The sequence below is a fragment of the Salvelinus fontinalis genome, chromosome 11 (genome assembly GCF_029448725.1).
Source record: "Salvelinus fontinalis isolate EN_2023a chromosome 11, ASM2944872v1, whole genome shotgun sequence".
In the NCBI taxonomy this organism is placed as follows: Eukaryota; Metazoa; Chordata; class Actinopteri; order Salmoniformes; family Salmonidae; genus Salvelinus; species Salvelinus fontinalis.
Genome location: NC_074675.1, coordinates 14,869,707 through 14,885,721, shown reverse-complemented (window position 1 = coordinate 14,885,721; position 16,015 = coordinate 14,869,707). Strand labels below are relative to the sequence as shown.

Genomic DNA, 16,015 nt, shown 5'->3' with positions numbered 1-16,015 from the left:
ACATACTTTTATTAAATCGAACCCTCTAGTTTGTGAAAAACAGTAAAAGCTGTGTTTTTTATTGCTGAATGTGCAACATTGTTTCGCTGCCACACAAAAAGTATATTCTCCCAAAGCTTTGAATCGGACATCCAGTGCAAGCTACAGCTAAAGCTCCTAGCTTCAAGTGACACACCTTATTGCCCAACATTCAGTGTGGAAAGAAAAAACAACATCCACATGATGTAAAAATCAACCAACAAAAAGTGAAGTCAATTGAATGAATAGCGGCTGACACAAATGGCACCCTATGCCCTATAAAGTGTGCTACGTTTGGCCAGAGCCCTATGTGCCCTGGTGAATGTCCCTGATACTAAAATGACCAGCAAACGTGTACAATCAATAGGTGAGCCGATAAAATGAAACCATTAAAGAATATACAATCCATTAAAGTTGAGGGGTAAAGGTTAAAGGAAAACTTCTGAGTGCGTCACTTATTGTTAAAATGTGGGTTGGCGCAACATGGTATCAGAGCATTTACAGAATAATATGAAATGCTCTGAGACCAGGCTGGTTGGTGACGGAGGAAGAACTGGATATAATTAATGATATCGGTTTCTCTCATTCATCAACTATTTGCTGAGCAAAACATAAATCAGATTTAAAATACAAAAAGGCATAACAAGACTTGACAAATCTGAACTATAGGCATCAGATAAGAAAGACAATTGTTCTGAACCGGCACTGCCATGAATTCCAAGCCCTTTTCTCAAAAGATTTGTTAAGTCAAATAAGAAAACGGGGTTGTAGGTTCTGATATTTCCGACAAATGGCTTTCATGTGAAAAAAAAAAAAAACCTTGATTACTGTCAAAAGGATTGGGTGAAGGACGCTCAAAACAGCGCAAGAAATAACATGCAATTACAAATTCCCCTTATTTCAACATAAGACTTCCAAATCGGATCCTGGACTCCAAATTGGTGTTGCAATAGAATCAGATCTATAGAACAAAAAATATTTATCACCAACTGTCTATGACAAAAATGATTTTAAAAATTCAACTGAGATTACTTTTAGGTCTCCAATCAGTTTCAAATCAAATCTAAAATGTGCTAGACCTCGTGAATGGGACACATGTATATCCTCTCCCATGTCTGTTCACATCTTTTAAAATCAGTTTATTCTTTCAACGTCTTCATAACTTCAAGCTACAATTGGAAGGTTACATGTTTCAAATAGCTTTTTATATTTATTTTCTGTAACAGTAATGGCTTTAAGTAACATTTGCTTTTGTAGCTGGCTTTAGACTCTGTACTGGGTGTCCCATCATAAAGGCTGACAACGAGAGCAGGCCATAGTTGTAGAAAGATTTGTGCTTAACGACATGGGATCCAGGAAGATACAAGAGAGAGCAACAACATCATCCTCTTCGATGGGCAAACCCCTTCCTTCTGCCACCCCTTTCACTCACTCACACTGCGGCCAGCCTCTACCACGTAGGGGGAGAGGGGCGAATGCGAGGCCTGCCCTGCCCACCCTCCTGCCCCATCTCCTCCACTTCACCCCATCCTCTGTCTCGTTTTCCTCCTTGTCCCTCGCTCGGTCATTACTGGATGTCTTCTACGTAATTGGCGGGGTAGAGACCCACCACGCTGTCTTTCAGGCGCCCTCTGCACCAGCCCTGGTCGTCCTCGTTTCCTATCTTGGTGAACTCCTCGCCTTCAGGACAAAAAGGGAAACAGGGAGGAATGGACAGATGATTATGTGGAAAGAAGGTGGTAGATGAGCATGTCTTTCTGTTGAGCAGCTTCAAAAAGGATTTGTGACTCAACTCAGCCTTTTCTCTGTGTTTTAATTGTCATAGATAACTGATCTGACAGGACATGGCAAGTAAAAGAAGACTGGTGGAGACATCCAGTCCTTTCCCTTAGCAGTGGTTATACAGGGCAGGGGTCTCTTCACTCGCATAGTCTTTAGTGTATTCACACACACACACACACACACACACACACACACACACACACACACACACACACACACACACCTGCTTTGAAGCTGAGTTCATCCTGCTCCTGTCCTTCGTAGTCGTAGAGGGCACGCACAGCCACAGACACCCCCGAGGACGCCGGCTCCACCTCAAACGGGTTCCCATCGCCGTTGGCGTCCTCAATGGAAAACGGGTTCACCCCAGTCTCCTCATCCGACCACTCTTGCGACTTCTCCACACTGCTGGCGCTGAACAGACAGAGGCAGCAATCAACATAAGGGAAATTTGAAAATGTTACTTGTCAATCATGCCCTGCTCACACACACACCGATTGGACAATCCAGCATGCCAGGCGAGAGAAGCGGGAACAAAAATAGTTAATAGGGCCTGGGGTAGGGGGGCATAAAAACAACACCACCAATGTAGAGTACAGCACAACATGTAGAAGGCCCAGCAAATGCATCTCCGAATCCGCCCGGATACATAGACTGAAAGACTATAGATTCCCCCTTCCTCTCTCAAATCAGCTAATGGAGGGAAAAACATGCCTTTTTAGGAAACCAATGCTGTGAGGTTTTGTTGGCGAATGGATTTGTGAGTTTGCTTTGACACCACTTGGAGTGGACACACAGACAAAGTGCTCAGGTAAGGCAAGGCAACACAATGACACAGTGACACGAGTACATTACAAAAGCATGGTTGGAGTTCACCCCATCCACCACTAGAGAGAGGTAGATGTACAGTACCCAGATGAACAAACACCCTTCTTCCCCAGTCAGAAAACCCATGAAACACACACACATCCTCACGCACACACGCTCTCTGAAGCCAGGTTACAGTCAGACTCTTGCAGTTGGTACACTCAAACACCTATGGCATCTCATAGTTCCTGCTTTACGCCAGAGAGACCGACACACACCGTTGACTTTATGAGTGCTAGTTTCTCTGTCCTGCCTTGAGTCAATATCAGACCTAATGTAAAACAGGACCCAATTAAGGTTTCCTCACTAAGTTGTAGACAGCCTTTTGTTTAAAAGTCTAAATTCTATAGAAATTGTATTTTTAGGTTCCAACTTGCAATAGATCTGACTGTAAAGTAAACACAGACAGGAAAAATACACACACACACGCAGAAAGAATGCTCTGCAGGACTTGGCACTGTTAGGAGTGATGACTAATGTAGGTTTGGTGTGATTGCTCACTGAGAGCCCATGCACCGTAACACAGCCTGCCGCTAGCCAGGGAGAGGGAAGGAGAAAGGGGAGAGGAGGGGAGCGGTAGAAAAAGAGAGAAAGAAAGGAGGGGTGACAACAGAGAGGGAGAGAGGGCAAAGGGAGGAGAGGAAGAGGACAAGGATAGATGAGAGGAATAAAAGAGAGAAGTAATGGAAAAGAGAGGAAGAATAACAGGAAAGAGTGAAGGGAAAAATAAAGATGAGGACAGGAAGGGTGTTCCTCAATAGTGTGTTATTCAAGTGTTTCTCAGGGGTGCACATTTTTGTTTTAGCCCAGCACTAGCTCACCTGGTTCCACTAGTCAACTAATCAGCAAGCCCTGTGTGCTAGTGCTGGGCTGGAACAAACATGTGCAGCCCTGAGAAACACTTGCGTGACACTAAAATACTAAATTCACCCAAAGACTGAGGGAGAGAAAAAAAAGAAGAGGGAGAGAGGGAAGAAAAGGAGGGAGAGGGTCTCTCTTTCACCAACGTTTTCACTTCCTCCACTTTTTTGACATTGAGCGGACTGCTGTTGTTGTTGACGATAGTGGGCTGTTCCTTCACGGTCCCCTGGAGATCCTCGTCGTCGTCATCCTCGAAGGGGTTCGAACCCACCGGCTCTGTGCTAGTGGGCACAGTCAGGCTGACGACACAGAGACACGGAAAGGCATTTGTGACACACACACACGTACACCCCAAAACACATACTCGTACACATACACACCTTGAATCCAGACAGCTTCGTGACATACCACAAGCTGAATCGAAAACCTTTGGATATGAGGGTTTAAGACATAACGGACACACAACTGGTACACAAGTGACACTTCCATAACCAATCAAATAGACCATATGAGCATTGTGAGAAAAAACACATGACCAGTCTGAGGACACTGACGAGGCAACGCTGGGTACGTATGGTTTTTAGACATCCATCGTGACACTAGGACACAGTCACAAAATAAGCATGTTCAGTTAACAAATAAGAAATGGTCAGTTTCCCATTCACACAACATGTATACACCTTCACCAATTCCTCTTCTACAATCTCACTGATGCTTTTACGATCATTTTATCAGTGTTTTCCCCAGCTGATACGCTCTGGGGTTAAGAAAACGGTCACACCTCACTTCACCAGGAATTCATTCTGAATTCCAATTTGACCCATATAATAGCCCATTTCCCTAGACACTTCAGGTAGATCTAAGAGGGTCCGATTGGTATAAGCAATACGGCAAATACGGCATTTTTCCCTCTGATTGGCTTGGTTAAAGCATTACCATATTACTGACACCTTTAAAAAAATATATATATTATCTAGAGAAGTACCTTGGGTTAGAGGCTGGAGGTAGATTCGGAATTCCACACTATTCTGTTGTGAGAACGAATTATGATGAAGTCACCCTAGACATTGATCTACGGTCAGTTTGGTATTACCCCCTAATGATTAAGGTTAGGATTTGGGGAAGGTAAGCTGATCCTAGACCTGTGCTTAGAGACAACTTCAACCAGGAACCCACTGTAGTGTTGTATGTACATCGTATGTTTACAGTGCAGTTGGACCATGGCACGTAGTAGCCATCTGTCCAATCACAACGTCACTGCACCGTGGACACCTTTATTGACAGTCATGGCGCCACGCTCTCTGAGATAACCACATCTCTCTCAGAGGAGTTGAAACACCAAACACTGAACGGTGGCAACAATGTAACTTTGGTTGAATGAAGTCAGAAAAAAAGAAGATGTTCACACATTCTCAATGATGTTATATTGTAATATCAGCCAGTTTTTTGGTGATAGGCACAAGTGTTCTTTGTAGAGAGATACAGACAGACAGACACAGACAGACAGACAGACAGACAGACAGACAGACAGACAGACAGACATGTGTCTGTCTGTCTGTCTGTCTGTCTGTCTGTCTGTCTGTCTGTCTGTCTGTCTGTCTGTCTGTCTGTCTCTATCTCTCTACAAAGAACCCTTGTGCATATATATATATATATGTATATATATATATATATATATATATATATATATATATATATATATATATATATATATATATATATATATATATATATATATATGTATATATATATATATATATATATATATATATATATATATATATATATATATATATATATATATATATATATATATATATATATATATATATATATATATATATATATATATATATATATATATATATATATATATATATAGCGTAATACTCGATAGTTAGTTGCCCATAAACAACTTTTAAAATGAGCAAATTATAAAATGCTGATAGCAGTAATTTACTAGCAGTAAACTATCAATTTAAGGGGGATAGCTTGATAGATGTACTATCCCTTTAAGGGGGATAGCTAGCTAGATCTACTATCCCTTGAAGTGGTTGTATCTCTGATTTTGCTATAGCGCAGAAATGTGGACCAACTCTCAATGCATGAACATGATAAGGAAGGAGTGAAGTTGTACCTCGGTCCAGACAAGAATTTCACTCTTAACCCCTTTTCCTTATATGGACATTGTTTGTTCAGTCTATTGTTTGTGTTTTCGTGAGCTGTGAAAATGAATTTCCACTGTAAGTACAACTAATCTTGATCGACACACACTCACCTTCACCCCTGTAGACACAAATATACAGTAGAAGTGACGTGACAGAGTACGTGTCTCTTATGCTAGTAGGGCGAGGCAGACCCATGTTTGGCAATATGCACATCTGATGGATACCAAAAGGGCAAATGCCTTGCGTGCCTCACATTCCTCTCATTAACTCCCCTCACACTCCTCCAGCGCCCACTAACACACTCCCCCAGTACCCACCCTACACACACTCCCCCAGTACCCATCCTACACACACCATGGGTCATGTTTGGAGTCAATTCACCAGTGTGCAACCTTTACAGTCAGTGGGGCACTTCTGTTTTCTCAGGGCTTGTTACAGGAATGTTTACCGTGACCATGGCAACAACTCAGTGGTGGAAGACGTCATTCCAAAAGCTTTTCTCCGGAATGCTTTACCAGCGTTCCCGATCAGCGGCAGAGAGCCTTGTTGTGGAGGAACAGTAACTATGATGTTTAGATGTGAAAGTGGTGTGGAATGTGTGAAGAGAGCCTTGTGTGTGTAGGAACATTAACTATGATGTTTAGATGTGGAAGGGGTGTGTGGAATGTGTGCAGCAGTGGTAAGAGAGTATTGGAAGCTACATTCTTTCACTGGCCTTCCGACACGTTTATCTACTGCACCTTGATAAATGTCTTCCCACTTCCTGACAGTGTGTGTGTGTGTGTGTGTGTGGTTACCTGCTGCTGCTCTTGGCTGCCTGCTGCTCTTCCATTTGGCTGATGCCCGTCAGGGTGACTCCCTCGGAGGGCTTCTTCTTAGTCTCTCGCCGACTCAGTGTACGGTTCAAATCTATGGACCAGTCCTGACACACACACACACACACACACACACACACGATTAGAGTCACGCACCCGTGGACATAGATGAACATGATTCACATGCTCAGTTCAACGGATTCAGCATCAATGTTCAAACATTAGTAACTAAAACTGCTTGTCTTAGCAACAATACTACACAAAGGACAAGCACTGAAATAATGCACACACTTACACCCAGGCGCACACTCATTGGAAGTTCAGATGCTCTAACTAGCACAATCACTAGGTAACGTTAGGCAAACGTTTCTCAGGCTGTGACTAAACACTGAAGACCAGGGCTGTGGAGTACTGAAACAGTGTGTGTGTGTGTATGTGTGTGTGCGTGTGTGCATAGTTAAGGTAAACACATCCATCACCATAAAGACAGACATAGCACCGAGCCATCACAAACCTTCACCAGAAGCTAAGAAGCGGGCTTGAATCAAAACTTCATCCCAACCAACGCCAACAGAACCTCAACCCAACGTTAGGAGAACGTTGTCCCAATTCAGGCCCACAGAGAGACACACACACTTTAACATAGTCCAATACTGCAACTCTATCCACAGAAGGACAGGGGCTGTGTTCAGGAGGGCCCGAGACTCACTACAGCTCTAGAGGTTACATAGGGGCTGTGTTCAGAAGGGCCCTAGATTTACTACAGCTCTAGAGGTTACATAGGGGCTGTGTTCAGAAGGGCCCTAGACTTACTACAGCTCTAGAGGTTACATAGGGGCTGTGTTCAGGAGGGCCCTAGACTCACTACAGCTCTAGAGGTTACATAGGGGCTGTGTTCAGGAGGGCCCTAGACTTACTACAGCTCTAGAGGTTACATTTCCCTTATAGTTCTACGTTTTCCCAAGCCACTCCCTGTTCCCACAGATATAACAAGTGGGTTGTTCTCGAAGTTCAAAGGTCAGTCTGAGGGCCTGACTGGTGAACCCAGAGTCAAATTATATCACACGACCTGGCAGGCATCATGTGACCCCCTGCAGGGTTCACAGGGGCTGACAAGGTCAGAGGTCACCACGGGGTGAAAGGTTAGATAGAGGAACGATGACAGAAGGAGTCTTCTGGAATACAGACATCCAGGAAGACAAACATCCATAGGATGAGACAGGGGGAGGAAGGGAGGAGTAGTCACGCACATCCCCACACGGGTCATACACGACAGACGTGGTGACGAGGCCATTCATCAGACAGACGTGTGTGTGTGTGTGCGCACTTCCTTGTGTGTTTTCAGGTGCTCCTCGTAAAGCATTAGGAGGGCCAGAATGGGCACATAAACCGAACACACACACACACACAATCACACACAGAGAGAGAAAACGCAAACAGAGGACGGAGAGTGAGGTAAATAACCCTCCCCCCAGGAACCACGGTGATAGAATAGTCCTTCCCAGGCAGAACTCACTACAATGGACCTTCTGGACCTAGAGGAGCGGGACCAGTCCACATTCTGTCAAACGGAGGGGTGGGTGGGGGTGGACAAGACAGGAGCATTATTTCCAAGTAAAGAACAGCCATTTAAAGAACAATGCTTTAACATCCAAAATGAACACATCTAAGCACAGTATCAGTTAGTCTGTGATCATGAAGAGGTGTCTTGTGATAAACGTTGCTCTTCATTTAGTGTTATGTTGATGTGGAGTTTGTTTTATGGTCCTTTTAAACGCTCTTCTTCTAGCACTACGAACATCGATTTCTGAAGAGATTCTACCTCACTCAAATGCTTGTTTTTAATTACTGAATGAACCTACGTTAAGCAACTCTGGATAAGAGCGGGTGCAAAATCAGTATTCCTCAATCCATACCAGGGGGCACATATTTCCATATCTTGCTTTTCTATCTTCTGTTTTGTAACATGTGTCATGACGTTGGCCTGGGGGTAGGTTTATGACAGTCATAAATACCTCTTTCCCCCGTTCCTCTCCCTACTCTACTGATGTGACATTAGAAAGCCCCTTTGGTTAACATACACATTCTGGGAACATCAGAAGTTGGGAGGAAATGAACTATATTCTGGTAATCCGACCAACTGAACATATGTGGTGGTACTTAAGGTATATTATGTCAGTTCGGTTGCCCTCTGACACATTCTCATCAATGATAGAATGACAAACTCTACTGTAGAAAGTCTAAACATCAGAGGTATCGGATTCACATGGAATTGTTGTTTAATTCAAATGTTTGAATATGAAATTATTTGTGAAGAGATTAAATGTAATTTTAGCTTCCAAATGAGAGATTTGGGTTTTCATAAGTTTGGGCCTCTGCTCAACCAGTGGCCCGCCCCTGTGAAGAGACATGGGTTATAAACTTTTCAGACACACTCCTCTCCCTCTACTATATAAGCCATTGACGAAGATTTAACCTTTTGTTCCGAGGATATGAGGGTGACGATCCCATGTCAGAATGGTTCAGGTAATAACTACAGAACTAAGCCAACATCAGCATGAGCTTTGGTTGTGAATGGTATGAACTTTGAACTCGTATTCACTTCAGAAGTGATACCTCCTAGCCGTTGAGTTAGCAACAGCTGCTACAAACGCAGGTTAGGAAGGACAGTCAGAGTATCCCGTCTACTACACAACGACGTTACTACAACGTATCCAGTGACCACCAGAGACATTCTTCAAAGGACAGAGGACTCGGTTTGGCAACAGGGTCTTCTATCTACCACCAACCTACTGAAGCGCAGCTCAGAGTAAATATTTATTGCATTTTCCTTTTCCAAATGGGCGGTAATTTAGAATGCATAAGATACTGTATTTACGATAGCACAGCTTCGCCTCTGTTCCAGTCTCCCGCTCTTTCACTAAAACCCAGCCCCCTTTCCTTTGTGTAACAAGCTGTCATATCTGTTCCGCCCGCTAGGAACGTTTTCCTTTATGACGGCAATTTGTAATCAAGTTATGATTTAATTGTGTATGTGTGATTAGTTAGGTATTTAGTAAATAAATAATTAAACCCAATTTTGTATTGCTGATTCAACTTGTTAGCCAGGATTCTTGCAGATAACCAAGAATTTACAACTTTCAGAATATGAGACTGAAGTAAGGTGACGATTCATGTTGACTGCTATTGATGTAAAATATTGCTAAATCTTTAAGAGTTTATTCGGAAGATAACAGCTCTATAAATATTATTTCGTGGTGCCCGACTCTCTAGTTAATTACATTTACCCAATTAGCTCAATCAGGTGATATTAATTATGGAGAAAGTCTTTTATAGAATAGCATGTCATAGCAATTAATCCGGCATAGCCAAAGACACGACACATGGTTTGACATCAACAAAATAATACTCCATGCCCTTATGTTGTGACAGCGCTATCATTTCCTCTTGGATAGAGCTTGGTTACAATCTGCGCATTGAAGACAAGTCAGTATTCGGTACAACCTGACAGACAGGTTTGGTGTCTGTGTGTGTGTGTGTAAATGACAGAAAAATGCTGGGAAGATTGCACACTGTCACAATGGGCTTTTGTGTGGTACGACACGTCCCAGTATGTCCTTACTATAGCTTTAAGTACAACTCGACGAATGGCTTGACGAACTCAATGTACTTTAAAATGACTAAAACCAAATTGAAACAGTGTAGAAAATATAATGAATCTATATTTATAGTTTCTCGACCTTCCAACTCGCTAATAATCACTAGACATTCAGGGAGCATAAAAAATAAATAAAATAAAAACGGGTAGATGTGGCTGTCATGAAATTTCATCAGCCGGTGATTGTCAAGCAAATAACTATCGGTCTCATGGTAATTGACTGTTAATTAACATAAACGCGTTTAGCATCTCCTGGCTTCCACACACAGCCTACAAGCCACTGATGCAGACCTTCAGAACATATACATTTTAAAAAGTATAATAAACCCATGTAATATAGCCTGCACCATCACAATTAAACCATTATTTATTTTAGACAGGTCTAAAGAAGCATGATATGAAGAAAATGTTTAACAGAATAGCATACTCTGAGTTGTCCGTATGTTAGGTCCTGATCTGGCTTTGCCAAATGGCTGTTGGCTACAATAGTTCATTTAGCAGACAAGATTTGCTTAGAATTCCATGGCATTATATAATAGTATGAAGAATACAATTGAACAAAGCTGTATAAAATAGAAAGGATATTTTCTCCAAGTGATGGAGTGCGCACATGCGGCTATTCTGTGTGGAGCTGTTAACAAAGAAACAGGTATTCCTATATGCTTAATTTAGTTATTATTTATGTAACTTTAGTTCTACAAATGTTTTGTTATACGTTTTGATTTTTAAATACATTGTAAGGTCACATGACGCGACTAATGATGATTTGAAAAATGTCACTCGAAAGGCATGAGTGCTGCTTTGTTTTTAGCGCAGGCTGTACACACTACATCAGCCACTCATTCACAATTTGACAAGCACTTGATAATGCATAGAATTTTATGGCAGCATCCCGTGTGTGGCCGTAATGCACCCCAAAACAATCCATGCCTTTTGCGTTGTGCCCTTCTCCCGGAGGGCTCCGCGCTCCATCATGTGATCGGTTCTTTCTCAGAGGCTACAAGTGAAGAAAGACACATGGGGGACACAACAGCGCGCATCCTTATCCAATTCCGAAGTGCATATTGAAGACATTGGAACTGTCCACATTAACTTTTCGTCAGCCAACAAGATGAGTAGGCCTAACGAACAGCAAAAGCACTAGCCTATGTCAATCTACTATCCCCCATAGTACAAATTTTGACCTATTCTGTGCGAGAAATAAATATTCCAAACATAGTCTGGGACAGTTGTGGGATGCGCTAGATCCCAAATTAATACAACCACTAGCATTAAAAATTACTTTTTTTTACACAATGTGACTGACAACAGATCAGAACGTTTAGCTTAAAATGTTGATAAACTATTAGCTATTTCTTCACATTATAAGCACAAAAAATGTGCACATGGTAGTAAGCAATAAGCGTAAATGTTCCATTAGCGGGAAAACACGATTATCAAAAGTGACAGCAAATGCAATTATGCATGTAATGCTTTTATTATAAAGGTGCATTTTTATGGTGAAAATTATCTTTACAAAACTTGAAACTCAATCGCTGCTTATGTATACCGTTTAGGCTCTACACACTTTGTAAAGCTGATTAATGTGCTTAATTTTAAAGAAGTTATTTGGCCACTTTAGTTGTGATACAAACCTTATTAAAACATATGGGCTACATGAGGTGTGTGACTATGAAAAAGCCACAAAAAAAGGCAGTTTATTATGCTGGGCATCATTCACAAGTGATAATATATAATTCAAAAGCTAATATTGTCACCCATCAGACTATTCTTGATTTAATCTTCTCTTTACATATACTAAATAATGTGCGTGTGAAATTTGTTTTGATTTAGAATGGACCATTATCATTCACCTGTATCGAAACACGGGCAGCGGAAACAAATACATGTCATCTATGCACTTAAATAGCGAATGGAGGACACTTTTCCCGTGGTTTATTTTCCTGCCAGCCAGGTAGGCTATACTCCTGTTGTAAATATAAGCAATGTGCTTAATATTAGGAAAGTTAAAAAATAAATATAGTAGGCCTAGTCTATAGAAAGGTAAGTCTCCTCTTTTTAGTAGAGGTCATCACTGTTTTCTCGCAATTGCATAGCCTATTGAAATGTTGCGCAGCATGAGCTCTCATTAAGTGTTTGATTCGATTTGTTATTACATTTGCATTGATGTCAGAGTGATTAGATGGAAAATAGAGTGCTGAGTACCAGAAGGCAGTTAGCAAGTTTGGTAGGCTACTAATGCCAATAGCAGCATCAGAGCTTGGAGATCCTTATTACCGTGACTAAACGATCACGTGGAATTTGACTGCCTTCATGACTTGTGACCGCTTTTGTGTCGGTAATACAGTCACCGCAACAGATCTAAATTGGGGACTATTTTTTGAAAATTCTGATGACATGGAAATAGCATTTTCAGCGCAACCCTTAGGACCTCGAAGACAGAATGCAGCCCCCCGGGCAAAATTACTTAGACACCCCTGACCTAGAGGGAGAAATGGCAGAGTGGGAAGAGTAGTTCCAATGGAATCTTTCCACAGAGTCATAAATCTTGTTGAGTTATTAATACCAATGTAATAACTTCTCTGCCTCACCATGTACCTCAAACTCAGAACCGTTCACGGACACTGAGCCACTCTCTCTCTCTCCCATCTCTCATTTCCTCAATACGTGTACCTCAAACTGGGGCCAGTTCATTGGAGCTAAACCCCTCTCTCTCTCCCATTCCTCTCCCATCCTTCTCCCTCTCCCCGTACCTCAAACCGGGGCCAGTTCATTGGAGCTAAACCCCTCTCGCTCTCTCTCCCCCATTCCTCTCCCATCCTTCTCACTCATCCCCGTACCTCAAACTGGGGCCAGTTCATTGGAGCTAAACCCCTCTCTCTCTCCCATTCCTCTCCCATCCTTCTCCCTCTCCCCGTACCTCAAACCGGGGCCAGTTCATTGGAGCTAAACCCCTCTCGCTCTCTCTCCCCCATTCCTCTCCCATCCTTCTCACTCATCCCCGTACCTCAAACTGGGGCCAGTTCATGGGCATGCCAGGACCGTGGTTGGAGCGGAACCACTTGAGGTCCTCCTCAGCATCAGCAGCAGAGATAGTGTCCTCCAACGTGTGGTAGACTGTCTGAAATCTAGAGAGGGAGAGAAGAGGAAGACAGGAGAGCGAGAGAAAGGGAGCGAGAGGGTACATCAGCATTTCCCTAATGATGGATGGTGAACCATGTATCAACATCCAACCATCCAACATATCCCCTACTCCCTAACCACTCCTGTAGATACAAGAGGATTGAAAAGCAGCCAATCAGAAGGCAAATAAAGCTATGAAGGTTAGGATGCAGAGGCTAGGGGTCCATTTGGAATTGATATGGAGAGGTGGAGGGGTCTTCCTCATTATTGGTGGAGGTGTCTTAGCCTACTTGTGATTCATGGAGGTGTCACAGCCTACTTGTGATTGGTGGAGAGGTATCATAGCCTACTTGTGATTGGTGGAGAGGCGGAGGAGTCTTACTTGTGATTAGTGGAGAGGTCGAGGTGATGCTTGACTTCCAGCAGAAGTGCTTTGAAGAAGGTGATGCGTTTGTCCTCAAACTGCTGCCATTGTTCAAACACCTGCTCCATGTTCTCCATGTACTGGGGAGTCACCTTGTCCAGCTCCTCCAGAGACTTCTCATAGCGCTCCTTAGTCTGGGACCCAGAGGATCATACAGGGAAGCACACACACACGGACACACGGAGCTGAAACATTTGCTCCATATTGTCAGGATACTCAAATGGTCACATTCCAGCCATGACACACAACATAGACATAAAACACATGTCCACACAGAGATGATTTAACGCCAGTGTAACCCCCCCCCCCCTCTCTCCTCCCACCCCCATCCCTACCTTCTCCATCTCCTGCTGGCACTTCTCCACCTTGTCCTGCATTTTCTTCTGGGCCTCAGAGTTGCTGTTGTTCTCCAGCTTGCTGTTGTTCTCCCGGCTGGTGGCCAGCTTCTCTTCCTTACAGGCCCCATGGTACGCCTTCTTCATCGTCTCCATCTGCCATATGGCACAGAGAAGGTAAGGTACAGCGGTTAATATCATGCTTATGTAGCTAATGGATAACCAAGTTAGCATGGCGCAGTAGCTAAGTGACTATTCAATATGATTCCACCCTTACAGTGGTAAACACAAGCTTAGGAACAAGACCAGCTCTAGCATTTTGGGGTCCATAAGCAATTATTGGCTGGGCTGACTGCTAAGGAACAATGCAATTTCAAAAGAATAAAGGTGAGAGGAATGGTGGCGGGGGGTCTTTGAAAGGCAAGAGAATACCTTGATTAAGTCAAGGTAACAAAATAATAAGATAATGAAAGTCAAAGACTAAGCACCCAATTCAGACTCTGGTAAACAGAGGTGGAAACTAAAATAGACTTAGGAAAAACTCTGGCGATTGGCAAAACCTGTCCACCTAACAGCTGGGTTTTGATTCAATCTACAACAAATGGAAAGAGGGAATGAGAGAAGTGGGTAATGAGAGAAGGGAATGAGAGAAGGGGACAAGGCCATTAGTTCCTGTTGTTTAGGACAGGGCCAGAGTGGCAGCAACGTTCTTCTCCCATTTATCATGGGATCTCTGATAAAGGCCACATAGCCAAAGAACATAGGGAACAACCTGTCTGCCATTGGCTCTGATTATATCATAGAACGGAAGCTGTCTGTCTGTCTGTCTGTCTGTCTGTCTGTCTGTCTGTCTGTCTGTCTGTCTGTCTGTCTGTCTGTCTGTGAGAGAAAGATAGAGCAAGGTGGAGTGTGAGATTTTAAATATGGAATGTGTTCCATCAGTGTTATTGTTTGTGTGTGTATGTGACAAGAATGAAACATGAGTGTGCGCGGTAGACAAGGCCATTCCACCCTCTTCTTTTAAGACAAGACAGTTAGCCCATTTCCATCTCCTCTCTCTCTATTGGCTCACTGTCTGGCCCTCAAGTACATGAATTACCTCCTTGACCCAACTCACACATAACTGTACTAATCCGTCACCGCCCAATGACAACAACAGGAAGAGGCTTATTGTGACATATCTCTCTCTCACACATACACACACCAGCCAGGAAGACTCAGATTGTGAAACTGGTACACTACAAACTCAAACTACAGACTGTTCCAGAACTCCCAGGTCAGAGGAGAAGTGACATCAGACATCATCATAGGAGTATGTGTTCATCTGCACTACTACTAGCCAAAAGCACAGCAGAGCAGCCCAGCGTATTTCCCACACCATAACAAATCAAGGCGCCGCAGAGAAACTGAGTGCCAGTTCGACACACAATGGCATTCCCTTTCTCAGCAGCTGCCTGTGTGGCCAGTGTAAAGTTACACGCCACTGGAGCCTCCCGGGTGGCGCAGTGGTCTAGGGCACTGCATCGCAGTGCTAGCTGCGCCACCAGAGTCTCTGGGTTCGCGTCCAGGCTCTATCGCAACCGGCCGCGACCGGGAGGTCCGTGGGGCGACGCACAATTGGGCTAGCGTCGACCGGGTTAGGGAAGGTTTGGCCGGTAGGGATATGTCCTCCGACACATTGGTGTGGCTGGCTTCCGGGTTGGAGGCGCGCTGTGTTAAGAAGCAGTGCGGCTTGGTTGGGTTGTGCTTCGGAGGACGCATGGCTTTTGACCTTCGTCTCTCCCGAGCCTGTACGGGAGTTGTAGCGATGAGACAAGATAGTAATTACTAGCGATTGGATACCACGACAATTGGGGAGAAAAGGGGTTAAATAAAAAATAAAATAAATAAATAGCCAGTTTATATAGAAAATGAAATGTTAGTCTCAAACAAAATGTGAGATAATGTCTAGATGCTTTTTAAAG

The 16,015-nt window shown here is 43.3% G+C and overlaps 1 protein-coding gene across 2 annotated transcripts in view; it reads right to left on the bottom strand.

Moving 5' to 3' along the window:
• Nucleotides 1-214: 214 nt before the first annotated feature.
• Nucleotides 215-16,015, bottom strand: part of LOC129865132 (protein kinase C and casein kinase substrate in neurons protein 2-like) — a 39,613-nt gene continuing 23,812 nt past the window's right edge. Inside the window, exons 5-11 of one of the 2 annotated variants that reach the window (XM_055937628.1) lie at nt 14,052-14,207; nt 13,675-13,850; nt 13,177-13,297; nt 6,494-6,618; nt 3,675-3,827; nt 2,024-2,214; nt 215-1,698 (exon numbers count right to left, since the gene is read on the bottom strand). In XM_055937628.1, the coding sequence (XP_055793603.1) occupies nt 1,586-1,698; nt 2,024-2,214; nt 3,675-3,827; nt 6,494-6,618; nt 13,177-13,297; nt 13,675-13,850; nt 14,052-14,207 (1,035 nt within the window). In that variant the 3' untranslated portion in view covers nt 215-1,585. The remainder of the gene's footprint in view (nt 1,699-2,023; nt 2,215-3,674; nt 3,828-6,493; nt 6,619-13,176; nt 13,298-13,674; nt 13,851-14,051; nt 14,208-16,015) is intronic. The other variant, XM_055937629.1, reaches the window with a different exon arrangement.